General features: G+C 41.5%; 2 protein-coding genes across 2 annotated transcripts in view; both read left to right on the top strand.

Annotated features, from left to right (window-relative positions):
• Positions 1 to 24,287, top strand: part of LOC306999562 (uncharacterized protein) — an 825,164-nt gene that overhangs the window by 155,374 nt on the left and 645,503 nt on the right. The window lies entirely within an intron of this gene.
• LOC307002747 (uncharacterized protein) lies at positions 7,715 to 9,526 on the top strand (the record flags this gene model as incomplete). Its single annotated transcript, XM_079620659.1, has 2 exons — positions 7,715 to 8,002; positions 8,979 to 9,526. The coding sequence occupies exons 1-2, from the start codon at positions 7,969 to 7,971 to the stop codon at positions 9,524 to 9,526; spliced, it is 582 nt and encodes a 193-aa protein (XP_079476785.1). The 5' UTR covers positions 7,715 to 7,968.

The following is a 24,287-nucleotide window of genomic DNA, read 5'->3' as shown; positions in this document are numbered from 1 at the left end:
AGACAGTTGACAATTCAAAAGAGGTCGATATTTCAGCAAGTTTCCTCTGGAACAACTCCATGAGCCAGAGGGGTTGATCGGTATCATCGGGGGGACAAATGCTATCATTGTTTTTTGGCAAGGTATACACCCCCAGTTCTAGAAAAATCACGATAGCAGTGCAGGGGTGGTAGCGAAAGCACTTTTTTCAGCATATGAAGTTACTAACCCCTAAGATAAATTCTGTTTTTGAAATCTGGTGTATATCTGGTTTAGTCTCATGCTAGGGATATTATCAATATTCTATAATATGGTGCTTGGTATCGTTGGAAAGGGGACCTTTTAGGCTTTCATTTAAGCCCAGTACTGAATCTGTCTGACAAACACAGAGGTCACATGACTTCTTTAAACCAGAAATAACACACATTTTTTAACAATTTCCGCCTAAACTGTATGCTTTCTTTTATCCCTGTGGCATGAAAGAACACCACGGACACAAAACTCAACAACTTCAATACTCAAGGCACTCTGATGACTCAGAAAATGTATAATATACCCATACTATTTATTTATGAGAGCCTTAAATTAGACTTGTGCAGCCAACACAAGTCTTCAAAATAGAATAGAGCCAATAGAATGGACAAATAGAATACCCTATTAGTCCAGGGCCAAATGGCCTATTTATTCATGTACAGTTGTAATAAAAAGTAATTGTTTCAATAGTGTTGTCAACATAACACTTGTAAGTGGTTTAAAAAAATGTTTATATCATGTATTTTGATATTCACCCACTTTCAGTTAGAATGTCAGAAAGTAGCTCATGCACGGAATGTTGATGGATTTTGACAGTTTGATAAGGTTTTGTCAGATTTGTGAAAAGATTGTTGGTTCAGTTGACTGGTTATAACAACACTACCAACTATGCCATATGGGGAAGAGGAGGCGTGTTCACTGATCTGATTTAACTGTAGTATACGAGCGTATGGGACGCTCAAAGGGTTCAGTTAAGCACTAGTAGAAATGGTGTTGGGAGTTTCCGGTTAGAGAAACTGGAGCGAGAGAGAGTGTCCCAGCAGAAGGGTTTTATTTGGATTATTTCTGCATGTATGAAGTGTTACAGGCATTTACCTGTGGGTATGTGTGGTCTACAATGAACAGAGAAAACAAAATACAATATAAATTTGCTAGTAAACAGTATTACAGATAGCATAAAGAATAGTCACTATACAAAACAGAAGTAATAGTAAATCAGGTTATTAGGCTAAATGTTAAATATTAGGTAATATCTGTAAACCATAGGTTAGCATTACTTTGGTAAAGTGTATTCAAGTATTTAGAATCTAAATATATAGCATAAAAAATGTAGCTTACATATCTGAATTATACTGCAGGTCATAAACAACTGAACAGTATCAAACTAGTATCAATTTGACTTTACATGGACTCGGAAATATAATTATTCCAATTACTAGTCGAACTAGTACATTTCGCAGATGACAGTGCCAGAATACACAGACTATTAAAGTTCGAACAGCATAAAATGTAAAACAGAGAACTTGCTTCTTAATCAATCACTCACGGGAACAACAAACATGCAGTAGTCCGCTTTGTGTAAGAAAGCATGTCAGTCTCTCCACCTATGTAAATTGACTGCCCTCTGATACTAGTTCAGACATGTCCTGACTTGTCCATGCCCGTGCAAGCACCAACAAAGTCACATACATAAATATACCTAGAGGGGGCATTGTTGGGCTTTCTTACACAGCCGCCCCAAAATGTTGCTCGCGACATTTGAACCTGGTAGAAAGCCCATCCCAAGTGGCAGGATTGGTGTTGTCATCATCCATGAGTTTGGGAAGTGGAATTAACCGAGCCACAGGTCTAACATAAGTCCGATCTTGAACCTGAACTACAATTGTCCTTATACGTCCATCAAGTCCAGGGAAGGTACGGGTCAGCTTGCCCACTGGCCAGAGGGCTCGTGGAAGTTGTGGGTAAATGATGAGTACTACCTGGTCAACCCTGAGCTGGTCAGTATCCTTCAGCCATTTTTGTCTTTCCTGGAGACCTGGCAGATAGTGATTAATAAATCTAGCCCAGAATTGGTCTGCAAGTATTTGGCTGTGCCTCCATCTCCTGGTTCCCAAAAGATTGCTGGAGTCATACATTACTTGTGGGCGAGAGGAGTCATGGCGACCCATGAGCAGAATGCTGGGTGTGATTGGGTCTGGGTCTGCGATATCCGATGATACGTAGCCCAATGGCTTGGCATTCATGATGCCCTCCACCTCAATCAGAACAGTGCGGAGGAAGGTTTCAGGGACTGTCTGTTCCTTTAGAATGACTTTCAAGGCTTGTTTCACAGATTTCACTTCTCTCTCACATATACCACCAAAATGCGGAGCACTGGGAGGATTAAATCTGCAAGATATTTTCTGTTCGGCTAATTGCTCCTTTAATCGGGGTGCCATAGCTTCATAGGCCTCTTTAATCTCTCTGTTCCCTCCAACAAAGTTGGTGCCATTATCAGAGAAGAGCTTAAAGGGCTTGCCTCTTCTAGCTATAAATCTCCGTAGAGACATCAAGAAGGCATCAGTGTCGAAAGACTCTCAAGTAGATCCAGATGGAGGCATCGGGTGGTCATACATTTGAAGACTATTCCCCATCTCTTTTCAGTTCGTCATCCAATTTTTACTGTGAATGGGCCAAAACAGTCCATTCCAGTGGAATAGAAGGGGGGCTTGTAAAGCCTAAGCTGAGCTGATGGGAGATCTGCCATCATGGGGATGCTAGGGTGGGCACGCCACTTTTGACATTCAATACAGCTGAGTTGAAGTTTCCAGGATGAAGAAGATTGGCATCATATTCCTTAATAAGGAGTTTTGTTATTTGTTGATTAGGATCGAGAACTATGGGATGAAGGGCATTCATGTCTATATGTTCAGCATGACGCAGTCTCCCTCCAACCCTAATTAGTCCAGCATCTTTATCGTACTCAGGAGACAAAGACACTAGCCGGCTATTAGATGGTAAGGATCGGTTTGATGAGAGAGCTTTAACTTCCTCTGGAAATGAATCTCTTTGGGATTGTTGGAGAAGGAGCCTTTCTGCAGTAACATAATGTTCAGCTACGTCTGCTTGCAATGTGGAAGATTGAGCCGCCCCATGTTGGTATGCCACTGTGGCCTTTACCAAGTCTTTCCAGGTGTTATACTGCTTTGCGTCTGGGAGTTGTAAATCAGGACTAGTGCGTAGGTGCAGGCAGAGTGCTGACTTCTTTAATTCAGTATCTGGTTCAGGGTCGGCAACTAGCATGATTGGCCAGGATGCTTCTGATTGATACAAGAAGTCAGGTCCCTTAGCCCAACGGTATGATTGTGTCAACTCCTTTAAAGACTTTCCACGGGTAATGTCGTCTGCTGGGTTATTGCCAGAATCCACGTACCTCCAGGAATTAACATCTGTGAGGGACTGAATTTCAGCAACTCGAGTTCCCACAAAGACCTTATACCTGCAGGAGTCAGCCAGCAGCCAGCGAAGGAGAGTGGTGGAATCTGACCAGAGAATGACTTGCCTGATGGTTACTGTGAGTTCTGTTTTGAGAACTTTAGCTACTTGTTCTCCAGTAAGTGCTGCACTCTATTCAAGTCGTGGCATTGACATTTGTTTCATGGGGGCTACACGTGAACGGGCCAGCACAAAATAAATGTGTACATGACCATCTTTGTCTTCTGTGCGGATGTATGATACTGAGCCGTATGCTCTCTCTGAGGCATCACAGAAGATGTGTAGGTCTCTGGTGAATGTTTCATCATGTACTTGAAATGGAGTGTAGCATCTGGGAATCTCTTGTTGCTCCAAATCAGCTAGTTCCTGTACCCGGGTTTGCCATCTATTTCGTAAGCTGTCAGACTCAATAAGGTCATCCCATCCCATATGAATTTTCCACAGATCCTGAATGAGTATCTTGGCTTGGGTGGTGAATGGAATCAGGTACCCGAGAGGGTCATACTGCGATGCCAATACCTTGTAGATATTTCTCAAGGTAGGTTTGAGACATTTCACTTGGCGAGGCTTGTATCCTAAGGAATCACTGAGACAGTTCCATCGCAATCCAAGTGTGCCCTCTAAAAGATCTGGACTCTTTTGGGATAACCATAGCTCACTGCTTTGTGACCTTGCTTCTGATGGAAGGTGTTCAATGACTTCTGGTTTGTTGCTGGCCCATTGGCGGAGATCAAACCCTCCAGTAAGCAGCAATTGCCTTAGGCCATCTACAAGAGCTCTAGCCTTTTCTGTTGATTCCATACTTTGAAGACAATTGTCTACATAGAATGACTGGGTGACTGATTCTACGAGAATGGGATCAGTTTCACTGTTATCATGGGCTATTTGTTGCAGTGCATATATAGCACAACAAGGACTGCACGTTGTGCCAAAAGGTAATACTTGCCACTCGTATATCTTTGGCTGCTCAGTCTTTTGCATGTTTCTCCAGAGGAAGCGCAGGATCGGCCTTGTCATCTGACAGTAGGCGAACTTGGTGAAACATACCTTTCACATCTCTGCTTCGGTTAAACAGGCATATAATAATTTGGGTAAATGTGTAAGCTAGATTTATGCCTATTTTTTCACATCTTCATGGACACAACAATGGTTTCCCTCGTGTGTTAATATTTTTCCTTGTAATAATGTATGATTTGCAAAAATGAAAACTGCTGCGTCAGTTTAGATTAGATAATCAAAGTGTATGTGTTGTTCATCCACTACATAATGGCCAAGCATGTGCCCTTAAAATAGCATATGACTATCGCGCAACGCGCCACTGTCTTTAGACTGGGTTTTTCCTGGTCAGTGGCGGAATTGTTTTTTGAAACTGCAAAATAGCACCAGGGAACTTTTGCGCCGGAACAGGCCTCCTCTTCCCCATATGGCATAGTTGGTAGTGTTGTTATAACCAGTCAACTGAACCAACAATCTTTTCACAAATCTGACAAAACCTTATCAAACTGTCAAAATCCATCAACATTCCGTGCATGAGCTACTTTCTGACATTCTAACTGAAAGTGGGTGAATATCAAAATACATGATATAAAATTTTTTTTAAACCACTTACAAGTGTTATGTTGACAACACTATTGAAACAATTACTTTTTATTACAACTGTACATGAATAAATAGGCCATTTGGCCCTGGACTAATAGGGTATTCTATTTGTCCATTCTATTGGCTCTATTCTATTTTGAAAACTTGTGTTGGCTGCACAAGTCTAATTTAAGGCTCTCATAAATAAATAGTATGGGTATATTATACATTTTCTGAGTCATCAGGGTGCCTTGAGTATTGAAGTTGTTGAGTTTTGTGTCCGTGGTGTTCTTTCATGCCACAGGGATAAAAGAAAGCATACAGTTTAGGCGGAAATTGTTAAAAAATGTGTGTTATTTCTGGTTTAAAGAAGTCATGTGACCTCTGTGTTTGTCAGACAGATTCAGTACTGGGCTTAAATGAAAGCCTAAAAGGTCCCCTTTCCAACGATACCAAGCACCATATTATAGAATATTGACAATATCCCTAGCATGAGACTAAACCAGATATACACCAGATTTCAAAAACAGAATTTATCTTAGGGGGTTAGTAACTTCATATGCTGAAAAAAGTGATTTCGCTACCACCCCTGCACTGCTATCGTGATTTTTCTAGTACTAGGGGTGTATACCTTGCCAAAAATCACTATGAGACTTTGTCCCCCCAGATGATACCGATGGACCAAATTTGGGGCCCTGGCTCATGGATATGTGTATGGCTTAATCTTAAAATTATATTCTTAGTCTTAACATGATCATGTTTCACGTTGTGGTCCTGTGGCTGGCCACTTTCATCAGAAGTGAGCACGGCAGACCTCTTTGCGTGATCACGAAGGCGGTAACACTTTACAATAAGGTTCATTTATTAAACATTATTTAATGTATTAACTAACATGAACAATACATTTGTAACAGTATTTATGAATCTTTGTTAATGTTAGTTAATATGAATAAAGCTGTTCATTGTTTGTTCATGTTAGTTCACAGTGCATTAACTCATGTTAACAAGATTTTAATAATGTATTAGTAAATGTTGAAATTAACATTAACAAAGATAAATAAATGCTGTATAAGTGCAGTTCATTATTAGTTAAAGTTAACTAATGTAGTTAACTAATGTTAACTAACGAACCTTATTGTAAAGTGTTACCACGAAGGCTAATGGCTGAATCGGAATTTATAAGCAAAATCACGGGAATCAATAACCTAATACAGCCCAGTTGTGCTAAAATAAATATCATGAGACGTCCATCATCAGATGAATGATATGGAAAAGTTAAGTTAGAGCCGCTAAAGCCAATACTACCCATGCGAACATGAACACTAAGCTTTTCCCTCCAAAAATATAGCCTAAAACTTAAATAAGTAATATACCGTACCTCATTCCCTCTCCAAATGCAAAACTGACATTAACAAAATGCAATAACAGCTGAAAAAGGACTTGGGTGTGTGTTTTATTTTATATTTTCCGTTCAATAATGCAATCGCTGCTGTCTGTCGCATAGAAGAACATGACAGCCAGCGTATGTTTTGGAACTATTGGGGCTTACATGAACCACGTGACAGCGATAGCGGCGACATCAAAGAGTGTCGCAACTCTCTCTCTCTATGGCTCTGGAATCTATGACAGGTTTCTAGGTTATAACTAAAGAAACCTGTAATATTTTAATGTTCAAATTATTTTCTGTAGAATTCGTTCTGTAGAACTTCCCATTTTAATATATTCATATTTATATATTAATTTAATTTAGCACATTTCAGTTAAGCACTGTTTTACTTGGAGTGTTATGTTTTTTTAATTTTTTTATCCAGTTTCCATTTAAAAAATATCGTCTGATTAATCATTATTGGTACGTACGGTCAAAACTAAGTATCGGTAAAATCCACTATCGGTCGACCTCTAATATGTAGACTGATATTTTTCTAATGTCTGGACTTCTTTATTAAGGGAGTATGGATATATAAACAGACGTTTACAATTTATTGGTATTAAATGCATTTTCTTAGAATTTATATTTCAAGTTTTGACTGCAAATGTCACGTCCATAATGCTGGAATTGCACAGCTGGTTTACAGGCTTCATCTATCCTGACTCAAATAATGTGTTTCTAACAGCAAACACTCAGAATAAAGTGAGATGATCTGCTGATGATCCTGAATGGCTTGTTGAATGAGTGTTGATAGTCTGAGGCTCATCAATTTTAACAGATCTGCTGAAAACACTCTTTATTTCATGACAATAGTTCCTGTTTTCACCTCAATTATTATGCTGATGTCTCCAGATCTCCTGCAAATTGTCACTTAAAGCTCATTTCATTGGTGTCAGCAGACTGAGGGGATTTGTTGGCTACTATATATGTTTATTTCTGTGTTTATGATTTTAACTGTTTTTCTTACCATTATTTATATTTGGAAGAATTTAAATTATTTACATTCTTTTCTTTATTTCTAGATACCTGTATTTTAATGAAGAATAATGTTAGGAATTAGGATTAGCATTAAAATAATAAATGAATTGGCATCAGTTACTGTACGGTGAATAGATAGACAGACATAAATGATTAGACGTGTCATTTATTATAAAAACAAACTCAGTGATTTATATTTTTGATTTTGGCAGATCAGCTCCTCCCACTGCAATCACATCATCAGTGAAGCTCCTCCCACTGCAGTCACATCATCAGTAAAGCTCCTCCCACTGTAAACACATCATCAGTAAAGCTCCTCCCACTGCAGTCACATCATCAGTGAAGCTCCTCCCACAGTAATTCTCCAATAAATGCTGTAAATTCCCATCAGCTGCAAGTGAAGACGAGCATGAAAGCATCAGGAAGAGCTGAAATCTGCAGAGACTGAGTTTATTAAAGAGGACAGTGAGAACACGAGTGATCCAGAACCCTGCAGAATGAAACACACTGAAGATCCTGAAGAACAAAGAGGTTGGTGTTTAATCTTCATTCATTCATGATGCTGGAGAACATTCATCTTAGAAACATTCAAGCACTTCATCACATTTAGATAAACAGTTACACTATGAAATGGTGCAGAATGTTCTGGGTTTTCTTCAACAAATGGTCAGTAAAGGGAGATTTGAGACATTTATATATTGATTATCAATATTAGATAACGCTAAATACTATTTTACATTTATTGTAGATCTGGTTTCCAATTTGCAACAATGTTACCAGAATTTTTGTAATTTTCAACATTATTTTTTATTTTTTAGGAACAATCAGGAAATGCCAAGTTACTGATAGTTGTATTTGTCAAATATCATACAAGTTATTCATAGTTATAGAGATTCTTCTTACAGTGCGTTCACACTGGACGCGAGTGATTTCAATGTTAAGTCAATGCAAAGATGCGTAAAAAATTCCTGCGAATGAGGCTCCACTCCACTTGAATGTTAAACGTTTGTGTTATTTCTCAAAGGATTGTTCACTTGAGCTTGTGTTTCTGGTGTCCCACTTTCACATGCGCATGAATGGAAGTCTATGAAGGAAAAGTCTAGTGTGAACGGCCATTAATAATTAAAACGTTTTTAGTAAAAGAAATATCAATCTCAAAGTTGGTGTCAAAACATGGCAGTATTGTATATTTTAATATCATGTTCGATAATTGTGTCATTGATCAAATATTTTTAATAGTTCTTGCTAAAGAAACATGGGATTCGTGCCTATAATGTTTTAAAAATAATAATTGGAAGATAAATTTCCCTCATTCATGGAAAGTTTCAAGGACATATAATCAAATTATAAAAAGGCATGAAATTATCATAATTTATTATAACAGTTGTCTACTTTCTACCATTACATCAGGGCTCACTTTCATGTCCTTTCACTTTATATTTGTCTCTTTGAAGAGAAATATTTTGATGTACTAAATTAAATGTAATATTTTTTTCTTTGATTTTAGACCTGATGGAAGAGAGCGAGGAGAGTGAAGAACTGAGTGAAGTGAAGGAGGAGAGTGAAGAACTGAGAGAAGTGAAGGAGGAGAGTGAAGAACTGAGAGAAGTGGAGGAGGAGAGTGAAGAACTGAGAGAAGTGAAGGAGGAGAGTGAAGAACTGAGAGAAGTGGAGGAGGAGAGTGAAGAACTGAGTGAAGTGGAGGAGGAGAGTGAAGAACTGAGAGAAGTGAAGGAGGAGAGTGAAGAACTGATAGAAGTGGAGGAGGAGAGTGAAGAACTGAGAGAAGTGAAGGAGGAGAGTGAAGAACTGAGAGAAGTGAAGGAGGAGAGTGAAGAACTGAGAGAAGTGGAGGAGGAGAGTGAAGAACTGAGAGAAGTGGAGGAGAGTGAAGAACTGAGAGAAGTGAAGGAGGAGAGTGAAGAACTGAGAGAAGTGAAGGAGGAGAGTGAAGAACTGAGAGAAGTGAAGGAGGAGAGTGAAGAACTGAGAGAAGTGGAGGAGGAGAGTGAAGAACTGAGAGAAGTGGAGGAGGAGAGTGAAATGAGCTCGTAATGAGCTCGACTGGAATCGCTCTCTTTTCATACAGATTACAGAAGCTGAGAATATTTGTTTTTTATATAAATTACTTCATTTGAAAGATGCGATCTCAAGCTTTATGCCCGCGGGTATGTTTGCCTGTTTGACTGAATTTCCGCGGAGTTATAGATCATTTTCGAACGCGTTTCAAATTGGAGTTCATTGACAGAGAGAGTGCAGAACTCGCATCATGTTAATTTTTCTTTATTTGGCAAAAAGCAAAACACTTTATTTTTATTGTGAGTATACAGAAAAAAAATAGAAACTGAACAGGATCGATTGATGTATAACACGAAAATGAAAGATCAAAATTAACAGAGCATTTTGAGTTTATTTTGCATTGCTAAAAAAAAACACAAGCAAAACGCGCCGGCGCGTTTTTGGTCCCCAGAGGATTAATAGATGTGAGACATCTTGAGGAGTTTTTGCAGAACAGTACAGTGTGGAATCATCTGCATACATAACAACAGTTGAATGTTTCACAATAAAAGGTAAATCATTTGTAAAGATCAAGTATAGCAAAGGCCCAAAGCAACTACCCTGGGGCACACCACAATGTATTGTCTTAGTAGATAAATATTGACCATTAAAGAACACCCGCTGCTTCCTATTGGATAGGTAACTCCCCATCCATGACAGAGACGAAGGTGTAAAACCGTAGCATTCTAATTTTTGAAGCAGTATTTTGTGATCTATCAGGTCAAATGCTGCACTGAAATCCAACATCACTGCTCCTACTAATCTGTTTGCATCGACAAACTGATCGACATTGACAAAAAATCGACATTGGACAACTCTTCTGATCATTCTTTTCACTCCTCTGTCAGAAATGTTGCGAGGAGCACCTGGTCGAGGCAAATTTATGGTGAAATGATTGTCTTTCCACTTCGGCATTATGGCCCCAACAGTTCTCACTGGAACATCCCGAAGCTTAGAAATGTGTCTAGAACCAATGCCATCATTATGTTTTGCAACAATTAGGTTGCGAAAGTCTTGAGACAGCTCTTTGCTTTTACCCATCATGAGATGTGTCTGGTGTGACACATTGGCAATGAGACCTTTTTGTAGGCCATCCGTTGGGACTAAACCAGCTGATATTATTCTGCACTGACAGGGGGCTGCATTGCTTTTTAATTACTGATAGTTTTCAGCTGTTGTCTTGGCTTTCCATGCCTTTTTGCACCTCCCTTTCTTCATGTGTTCAATACTTTTTCCCTGTGTCATTTCACATTATTACACATAACTTAATTTCTGAACTTATTTGTTTTGGTTTCTTTGTATATATGGATTACTTTGGGTGTTACCAACATCTGGTGAAAATGTCATGTCAATAGCACTTTTGGAAATTTATTTACTGAGAAAAATGGTGACGTGTTCAATACTTATTTTCCCCGCTGTATAATGCTTGCAAGACAGTAAGAGACAGACTGTCAGCCATCATACGTCTACTAAAAGAAATATCAGAAGAGCAAAATGGTGACAGAGCTGTAGAGGCAAGAGGTTTATTAGCCCAAATAGATCTCAAGTTTGTTAGCCTCCTTGTAACATTCACCAGTGTTCTTGGCGAGATAAAATATCTGTCAGATATTTTACAGTCCCCACAACTTGATTTGGGCACAGCTGTCACACTTGTTGACTCTCTTGTTGACAAATTTGAGAGTTACAGAGAGGGCTCTCTCTTTAATGACATCTTGTCATAATCACTGGAGACTGAAACTGGAAACAGTAGCAGGCGACATTTATTGCGACAGGGTGACAGTACAAGCAGGTGGAATACGTGACGCAGGGACTAGATGGTCAGGGTCCATGAAGATGTGTGATGGTGAGGTGACGGTGAGAAGACAGGAAGACAGGAACAAGGCAGGAACAGGACACCGGAACACCAACACGAACAACATCTAACAACGATCTGACAATGAGAGGAGATAAGCAGTGAGTATATGTAGAGTGGTGAGATTGCCCGCAGCTGGTGAAGTGATGATGATGGACAGCTGGACCGGATCAGGTAATGTCAACATTCACGCCCACATAACCACGCGCTCACACAACCACGCGCTCACACCACAACATAAACACAAGACTAGAAGGAACAGAGAAAACGTCTACCGTGACAGTACCCCTCCTCCTAAGAACGCCTCCTGGCGTTCCCAGACTCCCTTACCCGTCGATTGTAATTATCGATAAGGGAGTGATCCAGGATGTCTCGAGCAGGAACCCAACTTCTCTCCTCCGGACCGTAACCTTCCCAGTCCACCAAGTACTGAAATCCGCGTCCCCTCCGCCTAGAGTCCAGAATACGGTTAACCGAATATGTGGTCTCCCCATCTACGAGACGCGGTGGGGGAGGAACCGGGACAGGCGGGTTAATGTGAGAATGAAACACGGGTTTGATTTTAGAGACATGAAAGGCGGAATGGACCCTCCTGTATGCGGGAGGTAACTTGAGGTGGACTGCCACCGGACTAATGATCTTGGTGACAGTAAAAGGGCCAATAAATTTGGGAGCAAGCTTATTAGAGACGGTGCGCAAAGGAATGTTCTTAGTTGAAAGCCACACTTTTTGACCCACGACGTATACGGGAGGCTTTGACCTGTGGCGATCGGCCTTGGCCTTGGTGCGCGCCCCCACCTGGAGTAGAGTCTCACGGGCTCTAGTCCAGGTGCGGTGACACCTCTGAACAAAGGCGTGAGCGGAGGGAACCGCAACCTCGGATTCCAGACTGGGAAAAATAGGTGGCTGGTAACCTACACTACACTCAAACGGAGATAGGCCCGTGGCCGACACTGGCAACGTGTTGTGGGCGTACTCCACCATAGAGAGTTGTTGGCTCCATGAGGAAGGATTCTTGGACACCAAACATCGCAACACTCTTTCCAAATCTTGGTTGGCTCTCTCGGTTTGACCATTGCTCTGGGGGTGAAACCCTGAAGAAAGACTAACCGTCGCCCCCAGTAACCTACAAAACTCTCGCCAAAATTTGGACACGAACTGGGGTCCCCTGTTGGAAACCACGTCAATCGGAAGGCCATGTAAACGAAAGACGTGATCTATGACCGCTACCGCTGTCTCCTTAGCTGAAGGTAATTTGGGTAAGGGAACAAAATGGGTTGCCTTCGAGAACCAGTCCACCACAGTTAAAACCACTGTGTTCCCCTGGGAGGGTGGGAGGGCGGTAACAAAATCTAGAGCGATATGGGACCAGGGTCTCGAAGGAACCGACAGCGGCTGAAGTAACCCATCTGGAGGTCGATTGGAAGTCTTACCAGTGGCACAAACCGAGCAAGCCAAAACAAAATCGTGAATGTCGCGAGCCATACGAGGCCACCAGAATCGTTGCCTGACTAAAAAACTAGTGCGATTAACTCCTGGATGGCAAGCCACGTTGGAGCCATGACCCCACTGGATAACGTCAGACCGTAATCCCTCCGGCACAAACAAACGATTCGGTGGGCACCCGGGCGGAGGCATTACCCCTTCTAGGGCGCTCTTGACCCTCGACTCGACCTCCCATGAGATTGTGGAAACGAATAGAGTCTCCGGCAAAATGCACTCGGGAGTAACCGGGCGTTCGGAAAAATCAAATATACGAGATACGGGTTTGATGTTCTTGGAACCCGGACGGTAAGAAAGAGAAAAATCAAAACGACCGAAAAAAAGTGCCCACCGAGCCTGCCTGGAGTTCAATCTTTTAGCAGTTCTGATGTACTCTAGGTTCTTGTGATCAGTCCAGACGATAAAAGGTACCCCCGCACCTTCTAACCAGTGGCGCCATTCCTCCAACGCTAACTTAACTGCCAACAACTCTCTGTTACCAATGTCGTAATTCCGTTCGGCAGGAGACAATCGGTGAGACAAAAACGCGCACGGATGCATCTTGTCGTCTACAGGGGAGCGTTGGGACAGCACTGCACCTACTCCCACCTCTGACGCGTCGACCTCCACCACGAACTGACGTGAGGAATCAGGGGCGACAAGAATGGGGGCTGAAACAAAGCGGCCTTTCAGTTTGGTGAACACGGCCTCGGCCGTGTCCGACCACCTGAACGTAGTTCTGGGGGAGGTCAAGGCAGTCAGAGGTGCGACTACTTGGCTGAAATTGCGAATAAAACGCCGATAGAAATTGGCGAACCCCAGGAACCTCTGCAGGGCCTTGCGAGAGTCCGGGCTTGGCCAATCTACCAGAGCCTTAATCTTCTCAGGGTCCATCCGCACCCCTTCAGACGAGACGATGTATCCTAGGAAAGGAACAGACTGTGCATGAAGATCGCATTTCTCCGCCTTGACAAAAAGCCCATTCTCTAGCAACCTCTGAAGCACTCGTCGGACGTGTTGCACATGTTCCTGGAGAGACGAAAAAAAAATCAATATGTCGTCCAGGTAGACATATATGAACTGATCGATCATGTCTCGCAACACGTCATTGACCAGTGCCTGGAAAACTGCCGGGGAGTTGGACAGCCCGAAAGGCATAACCAAATATTCAAAGTGCCCCCTGGGGGTGTTAAAGGCAGTTTTCCATTCATCCCCCTCCCTAATGCGGACCAAATGATAAGCGTTACGCAAATCCAATTTTGTGAAGACGGACGCTCCCTGCAACCTCTCGAAAGCTGAAGACATCAACGGCAAAGGATAAGTATTCTTTACCGTGATGTTATTCAACCCTCGGTAATCAATACAAGGTCGCAGAGAACCGTCCTTCTTCCCCACAAAAAAGAATCCCGCCCCCGCTGGAGAAGAGGAAGGGCGGATGGACTTGGTTGCTAGAGAATCAGAAATATATTTCTCCATAGCCTCCCTTTCCGGTATAGAAAGTGAATATAACTTGCCCTTAGGCGGAGACTTACCTGGCAGTAAATCTATAGCACAGTCATAGGGACGATGCGGAGGAAGAGAAGCAGCACGAGACTTACTGAACACCCCCTTCAGGTCCAGATACTCTGCGGGCACGTTAGACAAATCCCCTGCTTCCTCCTGAAAAACAGAAACAGGCACAGACGAACAAGCAGATACAAGACAGAACTTATGGCATTCCTTGGTAAATGGTAAATGGACTGCATTTATATAGCGCTTTCACAGACCCAATGGCCAACAAAGCGCTTTACAATATTGCCTCACATTCACCCATTCACACACTCATTCATACACCGACGGCGGTGTCAGCCATGCAAGGCGATCCAGCTCGTCGGGAGCAGCTGGGGTTAGGTGTCTTGCTCAAGGACACCTCGACACTTGGTCAGGTGGAACCGGGGATTGAACCACCAACCTTCCGGTTTGTAGACAATCTACATGAACCACTGAGCCACTGCCGCCCAGTTCCTCCACATTCCTTGCTCCACTCCAGCACAGTCTTGTGATGCCAGTCTATACGGGGGTTATGTTTGATGAGCCAGGGGTGTCCAAGGACGACGGGAGCAAGAGGTGAGTCCATGATGAGAAATGAAACTGTCTCTGAATGGTTGCCGGAAGTGATGAGAGTTAAATCCTTGGTGGAAAGGGAAATGGTAGGAAGTTCTTGTCCATTGAGTGCTTTAACGGCGATCCTGTGAGTGAGAGGTCTGAGTGGAATCTGAAGTTTCTGTGCAAAAGTGTGGTCCATAAAATTACCCTCAGCCCCAGAGTCCAGAAGTGCTTGACAGTCGTGCTGGTGGACTGACCATCTAAGTCTTACCGGGAGGAGCGTGGAGGTAGATGTGATCGTAGATGAGGTCTTCCTGGCGGAGATCCCACCCGATAGTAGCCTCAAGTTTACTATCGGGCTTGACCTCTTTACCGGGCAGTCGTAAGCATAATGTCCTGTACCTCCACAATACAGGCAAAGGCCCTGGGACCTCCGCCTCTCCCTCTCCTCCCGGGAAAGCCGAGCTCGACCCACCTGCATGGGTTCCGGATCGAATGCGGGACTGACCACGTCCCTCCTGTTGGGCCTCCCGCCCTCAGCTCCTCCGGTGGGTCGGGTAGACGGGGTCCGGCGCTCGACCAGGGACAGCCGCGCGTCCACCCGCAGTGCCAGATCCACGAGCCCGTTCAGAGTGGTGGGAAGGTCCAGGGCGTAGATCTCCTTCTGGACGTGGTCAGCCAACCCATGCAGGAACATGTCCCACTGCGCCTCCTCGTTCCATCCGCACTCCGCCGCCAAGGTCCGGAACTCGATCGAGAAATCGGAGACAGACCTCTCTCCTTGGCGAAGTCTTGCCAGGATCCTGGCAGCCTCTCTCCCCGAGACGGCACGGTCGAACACCTTTCTCATCTCGGCGGCGAGGGTCTGGAACGAGGCGCAGCATGGGTTCTGGTTCTCCCACACCGCCGTTCCCCAAAGCGCCGCCCTCCCAGTCAGCAGCGTTAAAACAAAAGCCACCCTGGCTTGTTCGGTGCTGAAGGTCTGAGGTTGAAGAGCGAATTGCATAGAACAACGTGTCAGGAACGTTCTGCAAAAAGCTGGTTCACCAGAATATGATTCTGGTGCGGGTAGGCGGGGCTCTGACTGGGAGAGGCGCGCTGAAGCTGTGGGAGGGACGACCGGTGTGGGTGGCGCAGCGGGACCCTGTAGGCGTTGGATCTGCTGGGTGAGCTCGGACACCTGCGTCACCAACGCTTGTACTGTGCGACCCGTATCGACGATCTCTCTCCGCTGCGAATCCATTCTCTGGACGGTGTGATGAATGAAGTCTTCCAATGACCCCGAAGACACGCCCGCTGCTACCATTCCTTGGTCAGATCGTTCTGTCATAATCACTGGAGACTGAAACTGGAAACAGTAGCAGGCGACGTTTATTGCGACAGGGTGACAGTACAAGTGTAGCAGGGAAATGTTGTTACATCGGATTATCAATTTGTTTTGTTTGTTTTAATTTGTAATATTTGTTTTGGGGTATTTTATTTTGAAAAGTTTACGAGGTAATCATCACAGTATGCACGTCGGCTGACGTCATGCGCAGGTCAGTGGTTCAAACGGCAGCGCAATCGGTGATCGTTCTCTTTCCTGCATTGTCACTAGAGAGGAGAGGTACGATTTCATGAGCTCCGTGCACTTGATGTTAAATTGAGTATAAGTGTTATAACCTGAGTTTAAATACACTGTAAATGATTTCTGTTGTTTTCACAGTATTATTGCTGTATTATCAGTGAAAGTTTACTGTAGAAACAGTTTACAGTAAGTTGCTGTCAATTGTATAGCTTTTACATTATTTTTGCTGTATTTCCAGCTTTGTCTTACTGTAGAACTATTTACAGGAAAGTTGCTGTCAATTTATGCTATTCTTTGGGGGGGAAATAAAATAATTACAGTAATATTTGTATACTGTTAAATTGATGACAGTAATATTCCAACAGACAGGGGAACATTTTTGGTTTATTAAGGTTATTTCAGCTTAGGAATTTTATAATACATCGTTTCATAAGGTAACCCATATATTAAGGCATTTATATAGTTAAAAAAAAGTTTCAATTTGTTTGGGTGTTTTTTCTTCTTTTCTTTATGGTTGCCAGATTTTGTCACAAACCCAACTAATCTCAAAGGCTATTATAGTGTACAATTTTTGGATGGGAGATGTAGTCCCATCCAATGATCAATTATAGGCAATGTAAAATAGATAAAAATATATTTCCATGATTTATTATTATTATTATTATTTTGCTTTTGATTTACACACTTAATTACATAAAGATCGAATCGCAAGGGATCAGTGGTGGGCCGTCAGGGCCAGCAAGGCCTTCTCTGCCGGCCTAAACATTATCAGAATCACTGACTTGAACTTTAATATATATATTTTATGAATGAGTATTATATGATTCCCAATAGTCCATTCTCGTAATGTCATAGTTTTTCTCTTGGTTGCGCTGCTTCCAGTAGTGTATGCTTATTTTAGCGCTTTTATCCAATCATATTTCAGTCATCATGTGTTGCCAGGTCAAATATATCTGCTTCGAGGCCTTCAGAATCGATAGTGCGGGCGCCTGTAGCTTAATATGAATGGCAATGAAACTGTTGCTTTAACCAATCAGATAATCAGTCAGATTTAATAAGCCAATCAGATTTCGAGTTGATTGCACCGGGGCCATCTAGCAGGCATACAATAACGTAAGCATTTTCACGCCCTTTGATTGGATGGTCAGAGCGTGTACTACTATTACTGGTAGTCAGAGATAGCTAACCGCATCAGTAGCGAACTGTGTAAACTAAAATATATTCCTGTAGATTTAATAGTTTTTCAACCCACAAATTAATGTTTCTTTCCTTCCTCGACCACCAGCAGGTTCAAACCTACCGGAAAAAAATCCCTTATTCAGCTTTATTCAGCTTACGCAGAGTCACGGATCTCTATCGATTTTGTCCGGGTAAAAACAGAACTGACTGCAATGTAACGTTATGCCAGGACTGATTTTAAAGCCAAAAGTCGCGCTGATCTCATTGATATCGTTCAAAAATCTGTGTGAGAGTTTGTGTCGGCTGTAACGTTACACATCGTCTTGTTTTGCGGTGTTTTCCCGGTTTACTGCTTCTGTCGAGCAGACACTCTCAGCACTAGAGCGAATTAAAACTTATGCCAGAAATACGACGGGACAGACTGGACTTTCAGCACTTTATAGCCTCGATGGCGATAGAAAAGGTTGTTGGGACTGAAACGCACAGACAACCTGTACATCCAAGTAATTTAAGTCTTTTTGAGGAAAGAAATTAGAATGGATTTTGTATTAAAAAAATAGGCAGTAGTTTTGGTGAGTATAATGCATTTTTTTGCCCCCGTTTTTGTCCGTGCATAATATTTTCTTCCTAATTTTACTTGTAAATTTATGATCGAATCAACTTCTTTTTTCAAACATTAATACTATTGTAACCATTGAAGGACAAGACAATGGAGTTTTCTTTTCTGAATTTATAATCGGAACGCAAGAACCACTGTAGCCAGCCGAACGCACTCGCTCGTTTCTCTCTACCCGGCCTTTCCCGAACTCACCGCATTAACCCTATAATTGCCGGTGCAAAATAAAAACAGGAATTTCACTGTTTTTCGTTATTAATTCAGGTTGGACATCACTGAAGGCCTAGGTGTGAAATGCACGGCCCGCCACTGCAAGGGATATACCTGGCAACCAATCATCTAACCGTCAGCCGTCTCACTCAAACTTTCCATTTCATCCTGAGAGACTTCGGGGACGGTGCACGCACAACCAGCAAGAACTAGCCAGAGGTGAGATGTAAAATTGTATTCAATTAATATCTTAAAAATGTGTTTTGAATGTTTCACCACAACATGTGAAGATATTCGTTTTACCAAGCCTAATCGGTGGTGAGTTTGATGTAAAGGTAAAGTTATATGGCTTTGTAACGCAAACATTCTAGCCAGTTAGCCGGATACTAAGGTTCTTATCAAACTAAGGTTTGATGTTAATGTCAGTTATTAATTTCAAGTTTAGAACAAAATCGAAATGTTCTTATTTCTAAACATTTGTGTAACGTTACACCGTGTGCGTGTGGCCTGTCGCGAACGAGGCCTCATATTGTGTGCCTAAGCTTACAACAACATGTTAACATTTAACGTTATAACATAACCCTACCTACACGAATTGAATGGACAACCACAGTGTTATCTGTCATATTATAAATATTATAACGTTAGAACAACCGAAGCACACTTAAAGTGAATAATGTTACATTACACAGGCAGTGAAAGTCCCACCGAATTAATTCCCGCGTCTCGGCATCCACAAGTCCTTCAGAACAGACGTTCACAGCGTTCGGTTTTGCTCATTCGTTTCATTCACTAATTCAAGTGGACTGTATTAGTTTATTAATGTCTGGATACAACCACTGCCAACGGACTGCGGTTCATTTAGTTGTATATTTGATATTAGTTTGATATTCACGAAAATGGCCATTATAATCCCTGTGGGGCAGCGCCAGAGAATTCTTAAAGGATTACGTTAGTTCACCTCAAAATGAAAATTGTAAGATATCCATGTATTTCTTTCTTCAGTGGAAAATAAATGAAGTTTTTTGAGGTAAACATTTCAGCATTTTTCTACACAGAATGGACTTTAATGGACTTTAACCAACGATCCCAACGTTAAAAGAAGGTTCAAATGTCCGTCTCAATGCAGCTTAAGAGTCTCTACACAATCCCAGTTGAGAAATAAGGGTCTTATCTAGTGAAGAGATAGGTCATTCACAAAAAAACAAAAAACATTTATACTTTTTAAGCACAATTATCTCTGTGTATATCTATGCAGTGTTAAATATGTTTTTTATTTCTTTCAGCATGAACAGTTGTTCGAGATTGCAGCGTGCTGATGAGGAGTTTCGCTCTTTCATTAAATACAGAGGTAAGTCATTTTCAGTTATTGAGTAATGCACTAAAATTCTTAAAATTAGAGCGGTTTTAGATTTGTAACGAATCGAGGAGATCAGGGTCATTCAGTAAGAAGATTCATTGTGAAAGTAATCTCTCTGTTTACGTCTATGCAGTGTTGAATATGTTTTTCATTTCTTTCAGCGTGTTGTTCGAGATTGCAGCGTGGTGATGACGAGTTTCACTCTTTGCATTGGCCCTGCCAAGTCTGGAGTGTTTTTAGTTTAACAAATTCAATTTTAATAAAGAATTTTAAACTGACTTCTGTGTGTTGTCATAATTGACTTATCTAATAATCAGTAATATAATTGTGTGAAATATTTTTTGCATACATGCCTTTAGCTTTCATTCTTTTAAGCGTGTAACAGATTGTAGTATGTGAATATAAAAATACCATAATCAATTATACTGCATAGTATCTTTACAGTATTTTAAAACTGCAAAAACAAGCACTGTAATTAATTTTACAGTATAAATATACTGTAAGTTATGATACGGTATGCTGTAAACTATTGTATTTTAAAATACAGTGCAAAAACAAGAACTGTAATTCATTTTACAGTATAAATATACTGTAAGTTATTATACGGTATGCTGTGAACTACTGTTGTCAGATTTACAGTAATTTTACCGTGGAATAAAATACTGAAGCTTGCTGGATATTTGTTGCCAGTAAGTTACTGTTGATTTTACGTTAAATTTTTTACAGTGTAATCAATTGTGAAAGAGTATTCATTGAGATGTTATAATTGACTATTAGTTTGAGTCATTAACTTGTTAAGTTAAGTTTATTTGTGCTCTGTTAGTGTTGTAATGTAACGGAGTATAAATACTTTGTTACTGTACTTAAGTAGAAATTTCACGTATCTGTACTTTACTTCGCTATTTAAATTAATGTCAACTTTCACTTTTACTCCACTACATTTCCTAGATAAAATGTATACGTTTACTCCGCTATATTTCCACTAAGCATCTTCGTTACTCGTTACTACAAAATAAAATCAGAAGAAATGTTGTTTGAGGTTTGGCGAATCACTGCTCCTAGATTGCAGTACGCACACTCTATTTCAGTGTAATGCTTGTTTGTTGCCATGGAAGCGCGAGCCGCGGCCGCGGCCGCGCGCGAATCCCAACGCGACGCTTCACGAGATAAGATGCAAGTGGCTAAACTAAACCGCTGATTTACGATAGAAGTTTTAAACGACCGACATAAATAATCAGTGTAGCTACCCCACTTGAATGATGATCAAATTACTCCTTAAACTGATGTTTCCATTAGCGTTTTATTCGTGACACTCATGTAGACACCGTAAGAGCTACAGCAAAAACACAAACAATAAAAACAAACACTGTCACTCAAACACATTAACCAACATCACAATAAAACGATACAATTACAAAAAGTAATAAACATCAAACTTAGTTTTACCTTATAACCCTCAAGTGGGATGCACAAAACTTTATGGGGAGAAGAAAAACGTCATGAATTACAAGCTGCGTCCTTCACCAAAGTGTGCGCACATACACATAGCGGAAATAGAGCGCGCTTTATACACATGTTGGTGCACGTTAAGGCCGTATCATAATAAAAGTCCTTCAAAATAATTATACATAAATCAGTACAGACCTTGCAAATTAACAATCATTTACACTCCCACCAAATCATGAGTTATAAACAAATGATTTCAAAATTACAATGATACTTCAAACAATACAAAACCAAAAAAAATAAAGAAACAAACAAACAAACTTTAACAAGTCTCCAACAGTAAAACCAACTTCTGAATAGGACGTTCAATTACAGAAGGCTTCCCTAGACGTTCTCCCTTCTTTCCAAGATTTTTGTCACCAAGATGAACCCTAACTCTCCTCTCAAGTCCATCCGAATCAATGGTCGTTTCTACAATCCTACCTAACAACCATTTGTGACAGGTAGATCATTGTCCTTGACGATCACTATGTCCCCAATTGACAAATTTATCTTAGGGGTGTGCCAACGCTGTCTGACTGCAATATTTGAGAGATACTCTTTACGCCAGCGACTCCAAAATTGTTCAGCAAGATATTGGACATGGCGCCACCTTTTTCTGGCATAAAGATCTTCTTTAGTGAACTTGCCTGGAGGAGGTAAGGCAATGGTGGATTTCATGGTAAGAAAATGATTTGGCGTTATGGGTTCAAGGCTATTTGGGTCGCTTAAATTGTTGACAGTGAGTGGGCGACTGTTTACAATTGACATGGCTTCGTAAAAGAACGCTCTTAAAGATGAATCATCAATCCTTTCAGAAGCAATTAAAAGTGTAGACTGGAGGACACTTCTGACAGTCCTAATTTGTCGCTCTCATACACCTCCTGTATGACTTGCACATGGTGCATTCATAACAAAGTCGCATTGATTCAAAGCCAAGAAGTTATTCAACTTCTCAGTGTCAAGTTCTTGGAGTGCTTCAGCCAACTCATTCTTAGCCCCCACAAAGTTGCTCCCTCGATCAGATCTAATCTGCCGCACAGCTCCACGTATGGCAATAAAACAGCGCAAGCTATTAATGAAGGAATCTGTTGACATTGAATCGAGCATCTCAATATGAATGGCACGGGAAGACAGACAAGTGAAGATCAATCCATATCTTTTGTGCACCTTTCGTCCTAGTTTCACAGAAAATGGGCCAAAACAATCCATACCACAATAAGTGAATGGTGGAGAAGGATTCACTCTCTCTGAAGGCAAGTCAGCCATCTTTTGCTCTTCTGTTGGACGCCTGTGTTTTCTACAGGTAACACAATTTCGCACATGAGATGCTACAACACGATGCCTGGGATCCAAAACCCCCTTGAACGAATCTCATTGATGGTAAATCCTTTACCTTGATGTTTAACTCTTTCATGGCAGTCAGCTATGATCATTTTTGTAATCGTCTGGCCTCATTATTTTTGAAATCGTCTGGCCTCATTATTGATATATCCCAGAACAACCTTGGAGTCAGTCCAGAAAAACTCTGTGATGTCAGTAAACCGAAGTTCTTGCTTAAGGATTTTACTGACATTCACTGAAACGACTGCAGCCATCAACTCCAACCTTGGAATAGTTGTAATCTTTAAAGGAGATACACGAGACTTCCCCATGGCAAGAGCAACATGGACATTTTTACTTTCATTCTTCAATCTCAGATATGAGCACTGTCCATAGCCACTTGTACTAGCATCTGAAAAATTATGCAGCTCTACTTCCGTTACCTTTCCAAACCCAGGAGGAGCATATGTGCGGGGAATATTCACTTTCTTCAAGTTGCCCAAATCTCTTTTCCAGCACTCCCAACTTGGCTGCAACTCATTTCTGAGTGTGTCGTCCCAACCTGTACCATGTCTGCATACTTCCTGAAGTATTTTCTTTCCATGAAGAATGAATGGAGCCAAGAACCCTAATGGGTCATACAAAGATGCAATCGTAGATAAGATTCCACGTCGAGTTGCTGGCTGTTCCTTGAGAGAAATATCAAACTTGAAACAATCACGTTCCATGTTCCACTGAATCCCCAATGTTCGCTCTGTCAAGGAATCAAATGAGAGATCAGGTTCCTTTACATTGATTGCTCGTTCTGAGGGAGGAATGCTTTCCAGCACAGCATTATAATTGGACACAAATTTGTGAAGTCTAAGGCCACCAATGGCACAAAGGTCTCGGGCTTCTTGAGCAAGTTGAATTGCATCCTCTGTTGTTTGTACACTTGTAACACCATCATCTACATAGAAATCATTCATTACAAACTGAAATCCCAAAGGGTACTGATCCTTGTTACCTCCAGCCAAATGCTTCAATCCATAGTTCACACATCCTGGAGATGAAGACGCTCCAAAGAGATGAACTGTCATTCTGTACTCTTGAGGTTGTTCTTTTAAGTCTCCATTTTTCCACCACAAGAAACGCAGAAAGTCTCTGTCTGCTTCAGGCACATGGAACTGATGAAACATTTTCTCAGCAATTGCAGAAAGATGATACCGTGACACATCTGGGACAATACTTTAACTCTTACTGAGCAATGCAACATCAGTGCCACACCTTCAGGACGTCAGGTCAGACCAAGCTCTTTGCTTGAAGGGAATTACTTGTTCACTCCAATAGTTCAAAGACAAGAGAGCACGGAGAAAGAGTCCTTTCGGATAGGTTCATTCATTCCAGTTATTGATGTGCTTCTCTCTGAGGTGAAGAGAAGATTTTCTAAAGAAAACTGTGTGATAATGAAAGGGATACAGGCCTTGAATCCGTGCAGTGCCATATTTTGTGAGAAAGATGTAGTGTTTCCATTTGCCTCACAATACAACTCCAGTACTGAGGATCTACAATATGAGATCCCCCAGCTTAAGCGTATTCTTGAGAGGAAGCAAAGTAGTG

Source organism: Phoxinus phoxinus (genome assembly GCF_949152265.1).
Source record: "Phoxinus phoxinus genome assembly, chromosome: 1".
NCBI classification, from domain to species: Eukaryota; Metazoa; Chordata; class Actinopteri; order Cypriniformes; family Leuciscidae; genus Phoxinus; species Phoxinus phoxinus.
The sequence above is the reverse complement of the archived record's forward strand: the minus strand, read 5'-3'. Positions and strand labels throughout refer to the sequence as shown.